At 43.5% G+C, this 18,836-nt stretch overlaps 2 protein-coding genes across 4 annotated transcripts in view; one reads left to right on the top strand and one right to left on the bottom strand.

Moving 5' to 3' along the window:
- The window catches only part of FBXO42 (F-box protein 42), a 95,539-nt gene that overhangs the window by 8,054 nt on the left and 68,649 nt on the right, over positions 1-18,836 (top strand). The window contains exon 1 of one of the 3 annotated variants that reach the window (XM_012440061.2): positions 17,593-18,456. The exons of the other annotated variants lie outside the window; for them this stretch is intronic. The gene's annotated coding sequence lies outside the window, so the exon portion shown is untranslated. Of the gene's footprint in view, positions 1-17,592; positions 18,457-18,836 lie in introns of those variants that run through there. 3 annotated transcript variants of the gene reach the window in all.
- LOC105708549 (small ribosomal subunit protein eS1-like) lies at positions 6,527-7,351 on the bottom strand. Its single transcript, XM_064363733.1, has one exon. It carries the CDS (start codon positions 7,349-7,351, stop codon positions 6,581-6,583), a length of 771 nt encoding a protein of 256 aa, XP_064219803.1. The 3' UTR covers positions 6,527-6,580.

Genomic DNA, 18,836 nt, shown 5'->3' with positions numbered 1-18,836 from the left:
TGAGATTGCACCACAGCACTCCAGCTTGGGCAACAGAGTGAGACTTCATTAAAAAAAAAAAAAAAAAAAAAAAATCTGGATGAGTGCTGTGGCTCACGCCTGTAATCCCAGCATTTTGGGAGGCTGAGGCAGGTGGATCACCTGAGGTTGGGAGTTCGACACTAGCCTGGCCAGTATGGTGAAACCTGTCTCTACTAAAAATACAAAAAAATAGCTGGGTCTGGTGGCATGTGCCTGTAATCCCAGCTACTTTGGAAGCTGAGGCAGGAGAATCACTTGAACCAGGGAGGCCAAGGTTGCAGTGAGCCGAGATCGAGCCACTGTTCTCCAGCCTGAGTGGCAGAATCTCCATCTCAAAAACAAACAAACTATACACATGCACACATACACACTCCATATTACTACTAACAAAATAACTGAAGCTAATTTAAGTAATCCCAGAACTTTGGGAGGCTGAGGTGGGCAGATCACCTGAGGTCGGGAGTTCGAGACCAGCCTGACCAACATGGAGAACACCCCTCTCTACTAAAAATACAAATTTAGCCAGATGTGGTGGCGCATGCCTGTAATCCCAGCTACTTGGGAGGCTGAAGAATCACTTGAACCCAGGAGGCAGAAGTTGCGGTTAGCCGAGATCGTGCTGTCGAACTCCAGCCTGGGCAATAAGATCGAAACTCCATCTCAAAAAAAAAGATTCTTTTTTTTTTGGCCAATCTAAAGTGTAGAAGTGTAGTGGTGTGATTATGGCTCAGTGCAGCCCCAATGTCCTGGCTCACATGATCCTCCTGCCTCAACCTCCCAAGTAGCTAGAACTACAGGTGGCACCACCACACCTAGCTTATTAAAAAAAATTTTTTTAGACAGAGGGTCTGGCTCTGTCACCTGGGCTGGAATGCAACAGTGTGATCTCTGCTTACTATAACCTCTCCCTCCCAGGCTCAAGTTATTCTCCCATCTCAGCCTCCTGAGTAGCTGGGACTACAGTTGCATGCTACCATGCTCAGTTAATTTTTTTTTTTTTTTTTTGACACGGAGTCTTGCTGTGTCGCCCAGGCTGGAGTGCAGTGGCAAGATCGTGGCTCACTGCAACCTCTGCCTCCTGGGTTCAAGCAGTTCTGCTGCCTCAGCCTCCTGAGTAGATGGAATTACAGGCGTGTATCACCACGCCCAGCTAATTTTTGTATTTTTAATAGAGGGGGGTTTCACCATGTTAGCCAGGCTGGTCCCTAACTCCTGACCTCGTGATCTGCCCACTGTGGCCTCCCAAAGTGCTGGGATTACAGGTGTGAGCCACCGCGCCTGGCCATTTTTTTGCATTTTTTGTAGAGATGGGGTTTCACCATGTTGCCCACACTGGTCTGGAACTCCTGTCTTCAAGTAATCCTACTCCTGACTTGACCTAAAGTGTTGGCATTACAGGCGTGAGTTAGCCTGCAATTATTCTAAATTCTTAGAATTTTCTTTCCATCAGGATCCAGCCAAAAACTGGAAAATATATATTCCTATTTCAAACAGGAAACTGAGCACAGGGAACTGGTTACATATGTGTTATAACACCAGAAAGGCAAAAGATGGTAGAGTAGGTGTCTTAGTCCATTTTGTGTTGCCATAAGGAATACCTGAGACTAAGTAACTTATATAAAGAAAGAAGGTTTATTTAGCTCATGTTTCTACAGGCTAGGAAGTTCAAGGCCATAGCCCTGGCTTCTGGCTGGGCTTTCCTGCTGTATCACAGTGTGGCAGGAAAGGTCAAAGGGGAATTGGACACGTGAATAGGGGAAACCATTGTGTATGGCCTGATTTATAACAACCTACTCTCCCAGGAACTAATCTAGTTTCGGAGAGCCAGAACTCGCTACCTGGAGAACAGCACCAAGCCATTCTTGAGGGATCTGCCCCCATTACCTAAACTCCTCCCAGTAGGCCCCACCTCCTAACAGCACCACATTGGGGATCAAATTTCAACATGCATTTTGGTGGGGACAAACAAACCTTATCTAAACCATAGCAGTAGGTAACTTAGAAATTAATTACTGTAGGCTGAAACTATTAAGGGTCGGGGAACAAAAGGAAGGACATGGTATTACTAGAACTTTTTTTTTTTTTGAGATAGAATCTCAATTTGCCTCCCAGACTGGAGTGCAGTAGGCGATCATGGCTCACTGCAGCTTTGACCTCCCCAGGCTCAGGTTACCCTCCTACCTCAGCCTCCCTAGTAGCTAGGACTACAGGCAGGTGCCATGTCCTTTTTTTTTTTTTGTAGAGATAGGGTTTTGCCATGTTGCCCAGGGTAGTCTTGAACTCCTGGGCTTAAGCAGTCCACCCACCTCAGACTCCCAAAGTGCTGGGATTATAGACATGAGCACTGCACGTGGCCCAGAACTATTAAGAATATCAAATAGTAGGATAGTAGGGACAACCCCTTAAACACAACTGCCACCTGCCATTTTTTTTTCTTGAGAGGGAGTCTCACTCTGCTGCCCTGGCTGGAGTGCAGTGGCGCAGTCTTGGCTCACTGCAACCACTGCCTCCCGGGTTCGAGCATTTTTTAAATTTGAGAAATGCCCCAGTCTCCTGAGTAGCTGGAATTACAGGTGCCTGCCACCACGCCTGGCTAATTTGCATATTTTTAGTAGAGATAGGGTTTCACCATGTTGGCCAGTCTGGTCTCAAACTCCTGATCCCAGGTGATCCGCCCACCTCAGCCTCCCAAAGTGCTGGGATTACAGGTGTGAGCCACCCCACCCAGTCTTTTTTCTAGTGGTGTCAGGGCAGGAGAATTGCTTGAACCTGGGAGGTTGAGGTTGCAGTGAGCCAAGATTGCAGAGCGAAACTCTGTCTCAATAAAAACAAACAACAACAAAAAAAGACAAATAAAAATAAAATGCTCCATTCCATCACAGCATCTTGTTAAAATGTATTATCTTCTTTGCAGAATATTTTTGTTTATCAGTGGGGAAGCTGGCTTTATATGCCACCTGAGAGGTTTGATAGGAGCATTTTGGGATTGTAAAGTACTTTGAATTCCTCTTGAAATACTATTTTTACCATGCTTCTATTCTGCTCACATTTAGTGAATTCCTAGAGACTGCAGAATAATCTCTAGATTGATGGGGCAAGAGGCTAGAGTCAGAGAAGTTAGATAAGTGTCTACTGTTGTAGTTCAAGTGTAGGTGAAAATGACCAGCATCATAGCAGGAGAATAACAATAAAAGGAGGGACATTTTGAAGAAAGAACTAATAGACTAAAGTGAAAGCCTGTATGCAAGACACAATATGATGCAACATATTGTTTTTGTTTGTTTTTGTGAGACGGAGTTTCGCTCTTGTTACCTAGGCTGGAGTGCAATGGCGCGATCTCGGCTCACCGCAACCTCCGCCTCCTGGGTTCAGGCAATTCTCCTGCCTCAGCCTCCTGAGTAGCTGGGATTACAGGCACGCACCACCATGCCCAGCTAATTTTTTGTATTTTTAGTAGAGACGGGGTTTCACCATGTTGACCAGGATGGTCTCGATCTCTTGACCTCGTGATCCACCCGCCTCGGCCTCCCAAAGTGCTGGGATTACAGGCGTGAACCACCGCGCCCGGCTATTCTTTTTTTTTGAGACAGAGTCTCACTCTTTCACCCAGGTTGGAGTACAGTGATGTGATCTTCACTCACTGAAACCTCTGCCTCCTGGGTTCAAGCGATTCTCCTGCCTCAACCTCCCGAGTAGCTGAAATTACAGGTGCCTGCCACTATGCCTGGCTAATTTTTGTATTTTTAGTAGATATGGTGTTTCGCCATCTTGGCCAGGCTGGTCTTGAACTCCTGACCTTAGATGATCCGCCCACCTTGGTCTCCCAAAGTGCTAGAATTATAGGTGTGGGCCACGGTGCCTGGCCTGGCCTATTATTCTTTTGAGGATGGTTTGAAATTAATTTCAGTGACTGATTTATATTATTTCTCTTTTTCTTTTTTCTTTTTTTTTTTTTTGAGACGGAGTCTTGCTCTGTCGCCAGGCTGGAGTGCAGTGGCTCAATCTCAGCTCACTGCAACCTCTGCCTCCCAGGGTTCAAGCGATTCTCCTGCCTCAGGCTCCCAAGTAGCTGGGACTACAGGCGTGTGCCACCATGTTCAGCTAAATTTTGTATTTTTAGTAGAGACGGGGTTTCACCATGTCTGCCAGGATGATTTGATCTTTTGACCTCGTGTTCTGCCCTCCTGGGCCTCCCAAAGTGCTGGGATTACACGTGTGAACCACTGCGCCTGGCCTATACTGTCTCTTAAAAAAATAAATGGAGTTGGCCGGGTGCGGTGGCTCACGCCTGTAATCCCAGCACTTTGGGAGGCCGAGGCGGGTGGATCACAAGGTCAAGAGATCGAGACCATCCTGGTCAACATGGTGAAACCCCGTCTCTACTAAAAATACAAAAAATTAGCTGGGCATGGTGGCACGTGCCTGTAATCCCAGCTACTCAGGAGGCTGAGGCAGGAGAATTGCCTGAACCCAGGAGGCGGAGGTTGCGGTGAGCCGAGATTGCGCCATTGCACTCCAGCCTGGGTAACAAGAGTGAAACTCTGTCTCAAAAAATAAATAAATAAATAAATAAATGGAGTCATATGATTGGGTTCAAAATCTGGTTCTGTGTAATCATAGGCAAGTTAATTTATCTGAGCCTCAGTTATCCTCACATAAAACAGGAATGATAATGTGTTCCTCATAAATGAGATAAGGCACCTGGCACATAGTCTTAATACTTTTTGATTCTATTTTCTCATCTAGTCTTGACACCACCTGCATTTTATTTCTTTTGTTTCTTTTTTATTGTTTTACCACCTGCATTTTAATGATTACTTAAGACCTTGATACTCATGTCCACACACTGGCAGTACTGGCTTCATCAAGGTGAGATGCAGAGTGTCAAGTTCCACCCAAGGCTTACTGAATTTGAATCTATAGTTTGAGAAGCATTGGAACCTTAGGAGAATTTTCAATGAGATTTTCTCCTTTTCTTCTGAGGACCTAATGATTTGGTTGTTCTTTTATCTTTGGACTGTTGTTTTTGCTCTGCACTCTTAGCCAAAACTATTTTAGATAAAATATGTGTCCATGTGTTTGGAAAGACAGTCCAATTGCAGAAATGTCTATATGTATTAATTATTTTCGAGACAGAGTCTTACTCTTGTTGCCCAGGTGGGAGTGCGGTGGCATGATCTCGGCTCACTGCAGCCTCTGCCTTCTGGGTTCAAGCGATTCTCCTGCCTCAGCCTCCCAAGTTGCTGTGATTAAAGGCATGTGCCACCATGCCTGGCTAATTTTGTATTTTTAGTAGAGATGGGGTTTCTCCGTGTTGGTCAGGCTGGTCTCGAACTTACAACCTCAGGTGATCCGCCTACCTTCACCTCCCAAAGTGTTGGGATTACAGGTGTCAGCCACTGTGTCCAGCCTATGTATTATTAAATAGTATTAAAAGTTAGGTTTAGCTAGATTTCTTTATATTTTGAGAAATACAGAAAAGTGCATAAAACATATGCATTTAAAGAATAATTATGGTCAGATGCAGTGGCTCATACCTGTAATCCCAGCACTTTGGGAGGCTAAGGTAGGGAGATCACTTGAGCCCAGGAGTTTGAGACCAGCCTGGCCAACATGGTGAAACCACATCATACAAAAAAGTAGCCACTTGTGGTGGTGCACACCTGTAGTTCCAGCTCCTTGGAGAGCTGAGATGGGAGGATTACTTGAGCCCAGGAGGTTGCAGCTGCAGTGAGCCATGATTGTACTACTTGCACTCCAGCTTGTATAACAGAGTGAGAACCTGTCTCAAAAAAAAAAAAAAAATATATATATATATATATATATATATATATATGAAGCAAATACTTGTGTAACCACTATCCAGTCAAGACATAGGCTGGATGTGGTGGTTCACGGCTGTAATCCCAGCACTTTGAGAGGCCGAGACAGGAGCATCACCCAAGGTCAGGAGTTTGGGACCAGCCTGGCCAACGTGGTGAAACCCCGTCTCTACAAAAAAAAAAAATTAGCCAGGTGTAGTGGCATAAGCCTGTAATCCCAGCTACTTGGGAAGCTGAGGCACAAGAATCTCCTGAACCCAGGAGGCAACGGTTGCAGTGAGGTGAGATTGTGCCATTGTATTCCAGCCTGGGCAATAGAGCAAGACTGTGTCGCAAAAAAAAAAAAAAAAAAAAAAAGAAATAGAATATTGCCAGTGCCCCAGAGGCACTTCCAATGTGCTGCTCTCTGATCACAACCATTTGTATGTCTCTTAGAAGTAACCACTGTTCTTACTTTTTTAATAATTTCTTCGCTTTTCTGGATCATTTTACCATCTGTGTATTTGTCACTAAAAACAGTTTAGGGTTTTCTTTCTTTTTTTGCCTGTTTATTAACTTTCCATAAATGGGGCCAGACTTAATATAACCTTTTGTTGTCATCTTTTGCTCAATATTAGAGATGTATCAATTTGTTATGTAGACTTTATTGCTTTAAAAAATTTTTTTTCCCCACAAATAAGACTTTTTATTTGCCACTATTATAAGTCTGAACTTTAAACAGATTCTTGGACTGGTGGTTAATATCCATCAGCTCGTTCAACTTTAGCACCTGTCTCATCCCCAGTGGCTTTTCCAGAACTACTGCCTTCACCGTGAAGCTCCATGAGTTTTCCCAATTCAAACTTGGGCTTCTTCAGCATTTTTACTTTTCTAATGAAGACATCATGGAGAGGATAAATAGATTGGCAGGACTTTTCTATGTCTTTTCCAATGCTGTCTGGAATCAGTTTATTGACCACTTCTTTCAAGTCATTTGTCTGCACCTCTCGGGTCATGATTTCCATCATCTTCTTCTGGATTTGGCGGACATGTTGGTGCTGAGCATAAGAGGTCTTCCCTATCTGATTGTTGCTTTTTTTAGTAAAACCAACACAGAACAGACGAAGCAAGTAACCATCGGTAGTCTTGACATCAACATGAGCTTCAATCATTGTCTGCCATTTTTTGACAATGGAACACATTTTGTCATGGGTAAGATCCATGCCATGGAAGTTAGTCAGGCAGTTTTTGCCCTGAACGTCTTCAGTAATCAGCTTGAATTTCCTAAATGCAACTTTATCATTCTGCAAATCAGCAAGACTAACTTCAAACACTCGACCCTTGAGGCCATCAGATGCAATTTTGGTTCCTTGGGTCCTGGTGACTAGCGTCTTTCCAATATTTCTTATATTGAACATAGCGGGTGCTTTCACATCATACCAGTCTTTCTTAGAAAATGGATCAACCACTTTCTTCTTGGCTCCCTTTTTGCTGCCTTTCGTAAGGTGCTTGTTCTTGCCAACCGCCATGGTGCTGCTCCGGCTTTTTTAAATTTTTTTTTTTTTTTTTTTTTTTGAGACAGAGTTTTTGCTCTTGTTACCCAGGCTGGAGTGCAATGGCGCGATCTCAGCTCACCGCAACCTCCGCCTCCTGGGTTCAGGCAATTCTACTGCCTCAGCCTCCTGAGTAGCTGGGATTACAGGCACGCGCCACCGTGCCCAGCTAATTTTTGTATTTTTAGTAGAGACGGGGTTTCACCTTGTTGACCAGGATGGTCTCGATCTCTTGACCTCATGATCCACCCGCCTCAGCCTTCCAAAGTGCTGGGATTACAGGCGTGAGCCATCGCGCCCGGCCGCTTTTTTAAATTTTTGAGATGGAGTTTCACTCTTGTTGCCTAGGCTGTAGTGCAATGGCGGGATCTCAGCTCACCGCAACCTCTGCCTCCCAGGTTCAAGCGGGTCTCCTGCCTCAGCTTCCTGAGTAACTGGGATTACAGGCATGCGCCACCACACCCGGATAATTTTGTATTTTTAGTAGAGACGAGGTTTCTCCATGTTGGTCAGACTGGTCTCGAACTCCAGACCTCAGGTGATCTGCCTGCCTCGGCCTAACAAAGTGCTGGGATTACATGTGTGAGCCACGGTGCCTGGCCTGTTGGGTTGACTTTAAAGTAGTGAAGCTTAAAAAAATCTGACAAGTTGTGAACAACTTTAGCTATTGTATTAAACCTTAATGTTTAGTAATCTTTGGAAAATACCCATTTATATGATGCTTGTTTATTTTCCTTACATAAAGATACATATAATATATGTAAACCACTCAGTACTTTGATTCTAAATATTACAAATTGTGAGTTTTGTTATTTATTTGTTTTTTTGAGATGGAGTCTCACTCTGTCGACCAGGGTAGAGTACAGTGACATGATCTCAGCTCACTGCAACCTCTGCCTCCAGAGTTCAAGTGAGTCTCCTGCCTCAGTTTCCCCATTAGCTGGGATTACAGGTGCATGTCACCATGCCTGGGTAATTTTTGCATTTTTAGTAGAGATGAGGTTTTACTATGCTGGCTAGGCTTGTCTTGAACTCCTGGTCTCAAGCAATCTGCCTGCCTCAGCCTCCCAAAGTGCTGGGATTAGAAGTGTGAGTTACTGTACCTGGCCTAGTAATTTATTTATTTATTTTATTTTGAGGCGGAGTTTCGCTCTTGTGGCCCAGGCTGGAGTGCAATTGTGCAATCTCAGTTCACTGCAACCTCCACCTCCCAGGTTCAAGCTGTTCTCCTGCCTCAGCCTTCCTAGTAGCTGGGATTACAGGCATGTGCCATCACGCCTGGCTAATTTTATATTTTTAGTAGAGATGTGGTTTCTCCATGTTGGTCAGACTGGTCTCGAAATCCCAAGATCAGGTGATCTGCCTGGCTCAGCCTCCCAAAATACTGGGATTACAAGTGTTAGCCACTGCACCCTGCTTTTGAGCCAGAATTTCTCTCTTGTCATCCAGGCTGGAGTGCAGAGGCAGGATCTCAGCTCACTGCAACCTCCGCCTCCTGGGTTCAAGTGATTCTCCTGCCTCAGCCTCCCAAGTAACTGGAATTACAGGCACTCGCCACCATGTCCAGCTATTTTTTATATATATATATTTTTTTTGAGACGGAGTTTCGCTCTTGTTACCCAGGCTGGAGTGCAATGGCGCGATCTCAGCTCACCACAACCTCCACCTCCTGGGTTCAAGCAATTCTCCTGCCTCAGCCTCCTGGGTAGCCGGGATTACAGGCACGCGCCACCATGCCCAGCTAATTTTTTGTATTTTTACTAGAGACGAGGTTTCACCATGTTGACCAGGATGGTCTCGATCTCTTGACCTCGTGATCCACCTGCCTTGGCCTCCCAAAGTGCTGGGATTACAGGCTTGACCCACTGCGCCCAGCCATTTTTTGCATTTTTTAGTAGAGATGGTGTTTCACCGTGTTGGCCAGGCTGGTCTTGAACTCCTGACCTCAGGTAATCGACCCGCCTTGGCCTTCCAAAGTGCTGGAATTACAGGCATGAGCCACCATGACCAGCCCAGACATCCTTCTTCTATGAATATGTCCAAATTAAATCTTGGCACAGCTAGGCATGGTGGCTCATGCCTGTAATCCCAACACTTTGGGAGGCTGAGATGGGTGGATTGCTTGATGTCAGGAGTTGGAGACCAGACTGACCAACATGGTAAAACTGCTTTCTGTTAAAAATACAAAAATTAGCCAGGCATGGTGGTGGGTGCCTGTAATCTCAGCTACTCAGGAGGCTGAGACAAGAAAATTCCTTTAAGCCAAGATTGCGCCAGTGCTCTCCAGCCTGGGCAACAGAGCTAGACTACATGAGCAAAGGATCATAGAGGTGGGAAGAGAGAATATTACGATTATTTGGCTGAAGGAGAGAGGAATAGACCAGAGTGAGGAGAGGCACACAAACATGGGATTAGGCCGGGTGTAGTGGCTCACACCTGTAATCCTATCACTTTGGGAGGCTGAGGCAAGCAGATCACCTGAGGTCAGGAGTTCAAAACCAGCCTGGCCAACATTGTGAAACCCCATCTCTACTAAAAACATAAAAGTTATCTGGGCATGATGGCAGACGCTGTAATCCCAGCTACTTGGGAGGCTGAGGCAGGAGAATCGCTTGAACCCAGGAGGCGGAGGTCTTGGTGAACCAAGATTACACCACTGCACTCCAGCCTTGGTGACAGAGTGAGACTCCATCTTAAAAAAAAAAACTGACATTAAGCCTATATTGTGGTGATTTTATTTATTTTTGTGAGACAGGGTCTTGCTCTGTTTTTCAGGCTGATCTTGAACAACTGGCCTCAGACAATTATCTTGCCTTGGTCTTCCAGAGTGCTGGGATTACAGGTATAAGCCACTGGGTGCCTTTGAAATGCTGACTGTGTCAGGTGGTCACAGTGGCTCATTCTTGTATTCCTAGCACTTTGGGAGGCTGAGGTGGGCATGTTGCTTGAGGACAGGAGGTACCAGCCTGGACAACCTGATGAAATCCCGTCTTTTCAGAAAATACAAAAATTGGCCAGGTGTGGTGGCACATGCCTGTAGTCCCAGCTATGGAAGGCTAAGGTGGTAGGATCACTTGAGCCCAGCAAGTGGAGGTCAAAGTGAGCTGAGATCGTGCTACTGCACTGCCCCCAGGGCAACAGAGTGAGACCCTCAAAAAAAAAAAAATGTTAGCTGTGGAAGACACTTCTTCAAAGAATTAAACCAGAATTACCATATGATTCAGCAATTTTTCTTCTAGGTTATATACAAAGAATTGAAAGCAGGAACTTAAGCAGATATTTCTATGTCAGTGTTCATAGTAGCATATTCATAATACCCAAAGTTAGAAACAACCCAAATGTCCATTGATAGATGAATGAGTCATAAAGTATGGTATGTACATACAAAGGAATATTATTCAGCCTTTAAAAGGAAGGAAATTCTGATATATATAACAACATGGATGAACCTTAAAAACATTATATGAACTAACATATAAAGGACAAATAGTGTATGTTTCCACTAGGTAAGTACCTAGAGTAATCAAATTTACAGGGTCAGAAAGTAGAATGGTGGTGGACTAGGGCTGGGGAATGGATAATTCATGTTCAGTGGGTATAGTGTTTCAGTTTGGGATGATGAAAAAGTTCTGGAGATGGATAAATTTCATAGTTTTGTACACTTAAAGGTTACAATGGTAAATTTTGCATATTACTACAATATAAAAAATTCAATAAGAAATGTTATGTTAAAGACCTAGTGCCGGGTGCGGTGGCTCATACCTTTAATCCCAGCCCTTTGGGAGGCTGAGGCGGGTGGATCACCTGAGGTCAGGAGTTCAAGACCAGCCTGACCAACATGGAGAAACCCCTTCTCTGCTAAAAATACAAAAAATTTGCCGGGCATGGTGGCTCACGCTTGTAATCCAAGCACTTTGGAGGCCAAGGCGGGCGGATCACCTGAGGTCGGGAGTTCAAGACCAGCCTGACCAACATGGTGAAACCCCATCTTTAAAAAAAAAAAAATTAGCCAGGTGTGGTGGCGGGAGCCTGTAATCCCACCTACTTGGAAGACTGAGGCAAGACAATCGCTTGAATCCGGGAGGCAGAGGTTGCAGTGAGGCAAGATTGCGCCATTGCACTCCAGCCTGGGCAACAAGAGCGAAACTCCGTCTCAAAACAGAAATGAAAACAAACACTTTGAATTTTAAAGAATAGGTATTAGAGACGGTGCAGTTGCTTATGCCTATAATCTCAGCACTTTGGGAGGCCAAGGTGGGCGGATCACCTGAGGTTGGGGGTTTGAGATCAGCCTGACCAACATGGAGAAACCCTGTCTCTACTAAAAATACATAATTAGCCGGACGTGGTGGCGCATGCCTGTAATCCCAGCTACTTGGGAGGCTGAGGCAGGAGAATCACTTGAACCCAGGAGGTGGAGGTTGTTGTGAGCTGAGATTGTGCTGTTGCACTCCAGCCTGGGTATCAAGAATGAAACTCCATTTCAAAATAAAAAGAATAGGCATTAGAACAGTCAAAAGTTTTTGATCCATATTTGCATCACAAAGTTTAATACTACAGCAAAATAAAGAATAGACTGAAGAGGGAAGAAAGAAGGAAGTGGGAAACCAGCTAATTTTCTCTATCGGGGCAGATTAGTTAAGATGTGATATGGGCTGGGAGCACAGTAGCTCACACCTGTAATTCCAGCACTTTGGGAGATCAGGACAGGAGGATCACTTGAGCCCAGGAGTTGGAGACCAGCCTGGGCAATGTGACCAGCCTGGGCAATGTGGCGAAACCCTGGCTCTATAAAAAAATAAAAAAATTAGTTGGGCTTGGTGGTGTGTGCCTGCAGTCCCAGCTTCTTGGGAGGTTGAGGGAGGATCAGAAGGATCACCATGTTGCTGCAGCTGGGCTTGAACTCCTGGCCTCAAACAATCCTCCCACCTCAGACTTCTGAGTCACTGGGATTACAGACACAAGCCACCGTGTTGGTATGGTTTTCTTCTCTCTCTTTCTGAGACAGAGCCACCAAGCCTGGCTAATTTTTGTTTATTTATTTATTTTTTGTACAGTTGAGGTTTTATTGAACTCCTGGGCTCAAGCTATTTGCCCGCCTTGGCTTCCCACAGTGCTGGGATTACAGGTGTGAACCACTGTGCTTGGCCATAATTATTATCATTATTATTTTTGAGACAGAGTTTCGCTCTTTTTACCCAGGCTGGAGTGTAATGGTGCGATCTAAGCTCACTGCAACCTCCGCCTCCTGGGTTCAAGCGATTCTTCTGCCTCAGCCTCCCAAGTAGCTGGGGTTACAGGCATGTGCCACCACTCCAGGCTAATTTTGTGTGTGTGTGTGTTTTTTTTTTTTTTAGTAGAGACGAGATTTCTTTATGTTGGTCAGGTTGGTCTTGAACTCCCAACCTCAGGTCATCTGCCCGACTCGGCCTCCCAAAGTGTTAGGATTACAGACGTGAGCCACCGCACCCAGCCTCATTATTTCTTAAAATAGTTTTTTCTTCCCAGTACTGTCTTAGGATCACTGTTTACCCTCCTAGAACTCCATTTAATTTGTATTTGCTTTAAGGAATTTCAATGTCTAAGAATAAGAGAACTTTGAATGTTTTGCATACCTGTTTGCCTGTATGAGTCATCTTCATGTACTCTCTATTTATCTAGCATTTCTCCTGATGGGGTTGTGATTTGTAGTTTGCAGCATTAAGGAAGTAACAGAGAACTAGATAACTCATTAACAACCTAGGTCTTACCTTTCTTTTGTATGATAATGTTATTGTGTTGTTGGGAATTCTGTTAAGTGTATGTCAGCTTAATTTTAGTTTGTAAACTGATACAGAATAGTAAACTTGGAGCAGTGAAATTATATTAAGTTCTTAGTGGGTTATTTTAAAGATTACTGAAAAGTAGACTGTTTAGAATAGACCATATCATTGGCCTTTTACTCCAAGTGCCGGGGAGGTGTTCTCAGGGCATTAGTCTTATCTGTAGAATGAGTCTTGAATGAACATTTTTGCCTTCCCCATATTTCTGTCTGGTAGCTGAATTTTATGTTATAAGCTATCTTTGAATACATTTGTATTCTGCACATTCATCACTTATTTTTGTAGAAATGTTACAGAATATAGCCTTTTGAAGTTTCTGGTGGATTATTATTTTTACCATACAGTTGATACAGTATGCAAAATCAATTTTCTTGAGATCATAGCAAATTTAAAGAAGGTCAGAGATGGAAATTAGTTTTCTGGATTCCATCCCTTTAAAGGATGGCTCTTAAATTTGAACTGGTGTTAACAGTTTTCAGCCGTAACACTACCCATCTGAAATACAGTATGATTCAATACACATAAAAAGACAAATGGTATTGGCAATTTTCACATTTCTGGACACCACATCTTAAGGCATATTTTCCTTAAAGCAAACTTGTGGCTCTGCATTTTTGCATCTTGATTGCTTTAGTTCTGTTGCCTTGTCTTGACTTTATTGGAAACCATAACAATGAGAAGTAAAATGTGAGTTTTAATTTTTTTATATTTTAATTAATTTTTTTTTTTTTTTTTTTTGAGACGGAGTTTCGCTCTCAGTACCCAGGCTGGAGTGCAATGGCGCGATCTCAGCTCACTGCAACCTCTGCCTCCTGGGTTCAGGCAATTCTCCTGCCTCAGCCTCTTGAGTAGCTGGGATTACAGGCGCGCACCACCATGCCCAGCTAATTTTTTGTATTTTTAGTAGAGACAGGGTTTCACCGTGTTGACCAGGATGGTCTCGATCTCTTGACCTCGTGATCCACCTGCCTCAGCCTCCCAAAGTGCTGGGATTACAGGCGTGAGCCACCGCGCCCGGCCTAATTAATTTTTTTTAAGAAGTGTCACTGTCACCCAGGCTGGAGTGCAGTGGTGGAATCATCAAGTGATCTTCCCATGTCAGCCTCCCACATAGCTGAGACTACAGGTGCATACCACCATACCTGGCTTCTTTTTCTTCTTTTTCTTGGAGATGGGGTCTCACTATTTTGCCCAGGCTGGTCTCAAATTCCTTGCCTCAAGTGATACTCTGGTGTCAGTCTCCCGAGTTGCTGTAATTATAGGCATGAGCCACTGCTCCTGGCTCTTAATGTGGGTTTTAATTAGGCAAGTGGTTAATAAGCAAAACTGTAATTTATGAAGTGGTGAAAAGTAGAAACCATGTGTATTATTTACCTAATGTTGGCTTAGGTCTTGCAGGCCACTTCACTCAACAAATATTTATATAACTTTGAGACAATGAAGATACTGTACAAAATGACTAGAAGGTCAGGGGAATATTTAATTGGCTGGAGGGGATAGGAGAACCTCAAAAGGTAACTCTTACATAGTAGAGTAGGAATTTGTCCTACTGGCAAGTAGGAGTAGGGTATTTCAGCAAGAGGGGATGGCCAGCAAGAGCAGAGACCAGAAATGAGAAAGGAGTTTAAGATATTTCACCAATAAGTACTTCAGGTGGCTGAATTGTTGGGAAAAGTCATTAATCTTCTCGTTGTTAAATTCATGGCATGCTTTGGTCACTATTGCCTGGTAATTTTATTCATTTCATCACAAAAATTAGTCGAGGCCAGGCGCAGTGGCTTACACCTGTTATCCCAGCACTTTGGGAGGCCAAGGTGGGCAGTTCACTTGAGGTTGGGAGTTCAAGACTTGTCTGACCAACATGGTGAAATCCCATCTCTACTAAAAATGCAAAAATTAGCTGGGCGTGGTGGCACATGTTTGAAATCCCAGCTATGCAGTAGCTTGAGGCAGGAGAATCACTTGAACCCTGGGGAGATGGAGGTTGCAGTGAGTGGAGGTGCCACTGCACTCCAACCTGGGCAACAGAATAAGAAACTCCATCTCAAAAAAATAAATAAAAAAAGAAATTTATTAGTTGAAAGATTGTAGGAATAGTTAAACCAAATAAGATTTATTTTCCAGGTCCAGGAGGATAACTTTATTTGCTTACTAAATCACAATATAGCAATGTCATCTGTTAAATCTTTTATGAATTCCATCAACATTCTTTTTTTGGAGAGTAATAGATACAGTTAATCTTCCTTCATTCAGTTATAGTAATCATAACAATAACAATGTCCCTTCCTGATGTGTTGGAGAAATTTTAAAATTTTAACCTATAAATTTACTATTATTTTTAAGTGCAAGCAAAGCTCTCAGTGTATGTGATTCAATTTATTGAAGGTGGCAAAGAGGGGATTACATTTTTATTTCACTTGTTTTTCCCTGTCCTGAATCTGTTATCCCAGAATCAACAAAAAGTATGCTGTATCAGAAGTGACTTTTTTTTTTTTTTTTTTTTTGAGATGAAGTCTCGCTTTGTCACCCAGGCTGGAGTTACAGTGGCGTGATCTCGGCTCACTGCAACCTCCGCCTCCTGGGCTCAAGTGAGTCTCCTGCCTCAGCCTCCTGAGTAGCTGGTACTACAGGCTTGCACCACCACACCTGGCTAAGTTTTGTATTTTTAGTAGAGATGGGGTTTCACCATATTGGTGGTCAGAGTGGTCTTGAACTCCTGACATCGTGATCCACCCACCTCAGCCTCCCAAAGTGCTGGGATTACAGGTGTGAGCCACAGCACCCAGCCCAGATGTGGTTATTAAAGTTAATGAGATATAACCAGCAACTGATATTATATACTTTTTATAAATTCTTTAAAGTATTAGTTGATGTATTTTGCTATAAATCCATTGCCACTTACTTCCTGTGTATTTATGTTTTCATTTCCTTTATGAGGTGTTTGGAAGGAAGGTGTCTTAGTTTGTAACAAAATAGCAAAGCCTAGGTGGCTTAAACAACAGAAATTTGTTTCTTACCTTTCTAGAGATTGAGCAGTCCAATAGCAAGTTGCTGGCAACACAGAATTCATTTTGAGGATTCTTTTTCTGATTGGTGGGCAGCTTCCATCTCCCTGTGTGCTCACGTGACCTCTTCAGGCACTGTAGGGGAGAGAGCAAGAGATTACATGTTTGAGCATGTTCTCTGGTGCCTGTTCTTATGAGGGCACTAATCCCATCAAGAGGGCCTCATCCTCATAACCTCATCTAAGCCTGATTACCTCCGAAAGACCCCAATCTCCAAGTACCACTACATTGAGGGTTAGGGATTCCACATTTGAATTCCAGGAGGTCACAGATATTTAGTCCACATCCGAGGATAAGAAGAGTTCCTCATTAGTACTTTTCATTTCAAGAAAATTCCCAAAAGAAATGAATATAAAATGTTAAGAGTTTGCTTAACAATGTGATCAAAACTGGGCTTTAGAAAAATCTTGTGGGGGATTAATTGAGGCCTTGTTTTTTTTAATATTGATGTACATAAAACTCTTTTACCGTCCCTAGTTTGATTTTTCATTTACACAGAAACTAAATATATATTAATAATTCCCAGCTAAAGGAAAGAACAGTATGTAGGCAAAGATTTTGTGATTTACTGAATTTTTTTTTTTTTGAGACAAAGTCCTCCAGGCTGGAGTGCAATGGCATGATCTCAGCTCACTGCAACCTCCGCCTGCCAGGTTCAAGTGAATCTCCTGCCTCAGCCTCCCAAGTAGCCGGGATTCCAGGTGCCTGCCACCACACCCAGCTGATTTTTGTATTTTTAGTGGAGACCATGTTTGTCTTCATCATGTTGACCAGGCTGGTCTCGAACACCTGACCTCAGGTGATCCGCCCACCTCTGCCTCCCAAAGTGCTGGGATTATAGGTGTGAGTCATTGCACCTGGCCTTTTTTTTTTTTGAAACCGAGTCTTGCTCTCTTGCTCAGGCTGAAGTGCAGTAGTGCCATCTTGGCTTACTGCAACCTCCACCTCCCCGGTTCAGGCAATTCTCCTGCCTCAGCCTCCGAATAGCTGGGATTATAGATGCCCACTACCATGCTGGACTAATTTTTGTATTTTTAGTAGAGACAAAAATTTCAACATGTTGGGCAGACTGGTCTTGAACCCCTGACCTCAGGTGATCTGCCCACCTCAGCTTCCCAAAGTGTTGGGATTATAGGCATGAGCCACCCAGCCCATTCTCATTATTAAGGTAGTGAATTGGATTAACAGAATATAGTTCTAGATGTGCAGAAGCAAAGGAATACATGTGGGAACCCAACTTAGAATTCGTATGACAGTTGGAAATGTCATATGATTTCCAAGTTAAATGGTCTTGGGTGCCTTTTGCTAAAAAGTATGTGCTGGTTTTTATTTTTTAATAATTAATTAATTTTTGAGGGTGACAGGATCTCACTCTGTCACCCAGACTGGAGTGCAGTGGCACGATCTTACTGAAACCTCTGCCTCTCGGGTTCTAGCAGTTCTTCTGACTCAGCCTTTCTGAGTAGCTGGAACTATAGGTGCACACAACCACGCCCAGTTAATTTTTTGTATTTTAATAGAGATGGGGTTTCATCCTGTTGCCCAGCCGGTCTTGAACTCCTGAGTTCAGGCAATCCACCCACCTTGGCCTCCCAAAGTGCAAGAATTACAGGCATGAACCACTACGCCTGGCCTGTACTTTGGGTTTTAGTCCAATACTAATTTATTTTATGGTCCAGTTGTTTCAGTTTTGACTATCAGGAGCTCTTTCATCTGTCTCCTTTGCTCCTTTTACATAATACCATCAGTTTTCTTTTGTTTTGTTTTTGGAGCACTTCCTTACTTTGTGGCAGTACTGGATTCTCCAGGCTCATCTTATATATTTCCTGTCCTACTCCTAGATTCTACCATTTCACCAAGGATCTCTGGTTTCTATGGTATTAAAAACATCTGGATGGTCGGTCACGGTCACTTATGCCTGTAGTCCTAGCACTTTGGGAGGCCAAGGCAGGTGGATCACCAGTTCGAGACCAGCCTGACCAACATGGAGAAACCCCGTCTCTACTAAAAATACAAAATTAATCGGGCATGGTGGTGCATTCCTGTGATCCCAGATACTCTGAAGCTGAGGCAGGAGACTCACTTGAACCTGGGAGGCAGAGGTTGCTGTGAGCCAAGATCGCACCATAGCACTCCAGCCTGGGCAACAAGAGTGAAAATCCATCTTAAAAAAAACAGCAATAACATCTGGGTGGTAGGTATGCTTATTACTTCTAGGCCCTTTCAGCTAGAATGTACTCTAGCCTAGATGACAGAATGAGACCCTGTCTCAAAAAAAATAATAATATGCCAATGTTTCTCATGAAAATAGATGCAAAAATCCTAAACCAAACTAAATCTAGCATTGTAAAAAATATATTCAATAGACATATGGACATGGGATTTTAAATGTGTGTGTGCGTGTATATATATATATATATATATATATATATATATATATATATATAATCATTGCCTAGTTCAGTTCATCTGAGGAATGCAAGCTTGTTTTGACTAGAAAATCGTGGCTGGGCATAGTGGCTCATGCCTGTAATCCCAGCATCTTGGGAGGCCAAGGCAGGAGGATTGCTTGAG

The sequence above is a fragment of the Aotus nancymaae genome, unplaced genomic scaffold (assembly GCF_030222135.1).
Source record: "Aotus nancymaae isolate 86718 unplaced genomic scaffold, 86718_ANA_hifiasm-v0.15.2.pri h1tg000053l, whole genome shotgun sequence".
In the NCBI taxonomy this organism is placed as follows: Eukaryota; Metazoa; Chordata; class Mammalia; order Primates; family Aotidae; genus Aotus; species Aotus nancymaae.
This window is presented reverse-complemented; position numbering and strand designations above follow the sequence as displayed.

What these genes read in the sequence shown, in the direction of transcription:
- LOC105708549 (XM_064363733.1), bottom strand. Translation starts at nt 7,351, where the DNA reads ATGGCGGTTGGCAAGAACAAGCACCTTACGAAAGGCAGCAAAAAGGGA.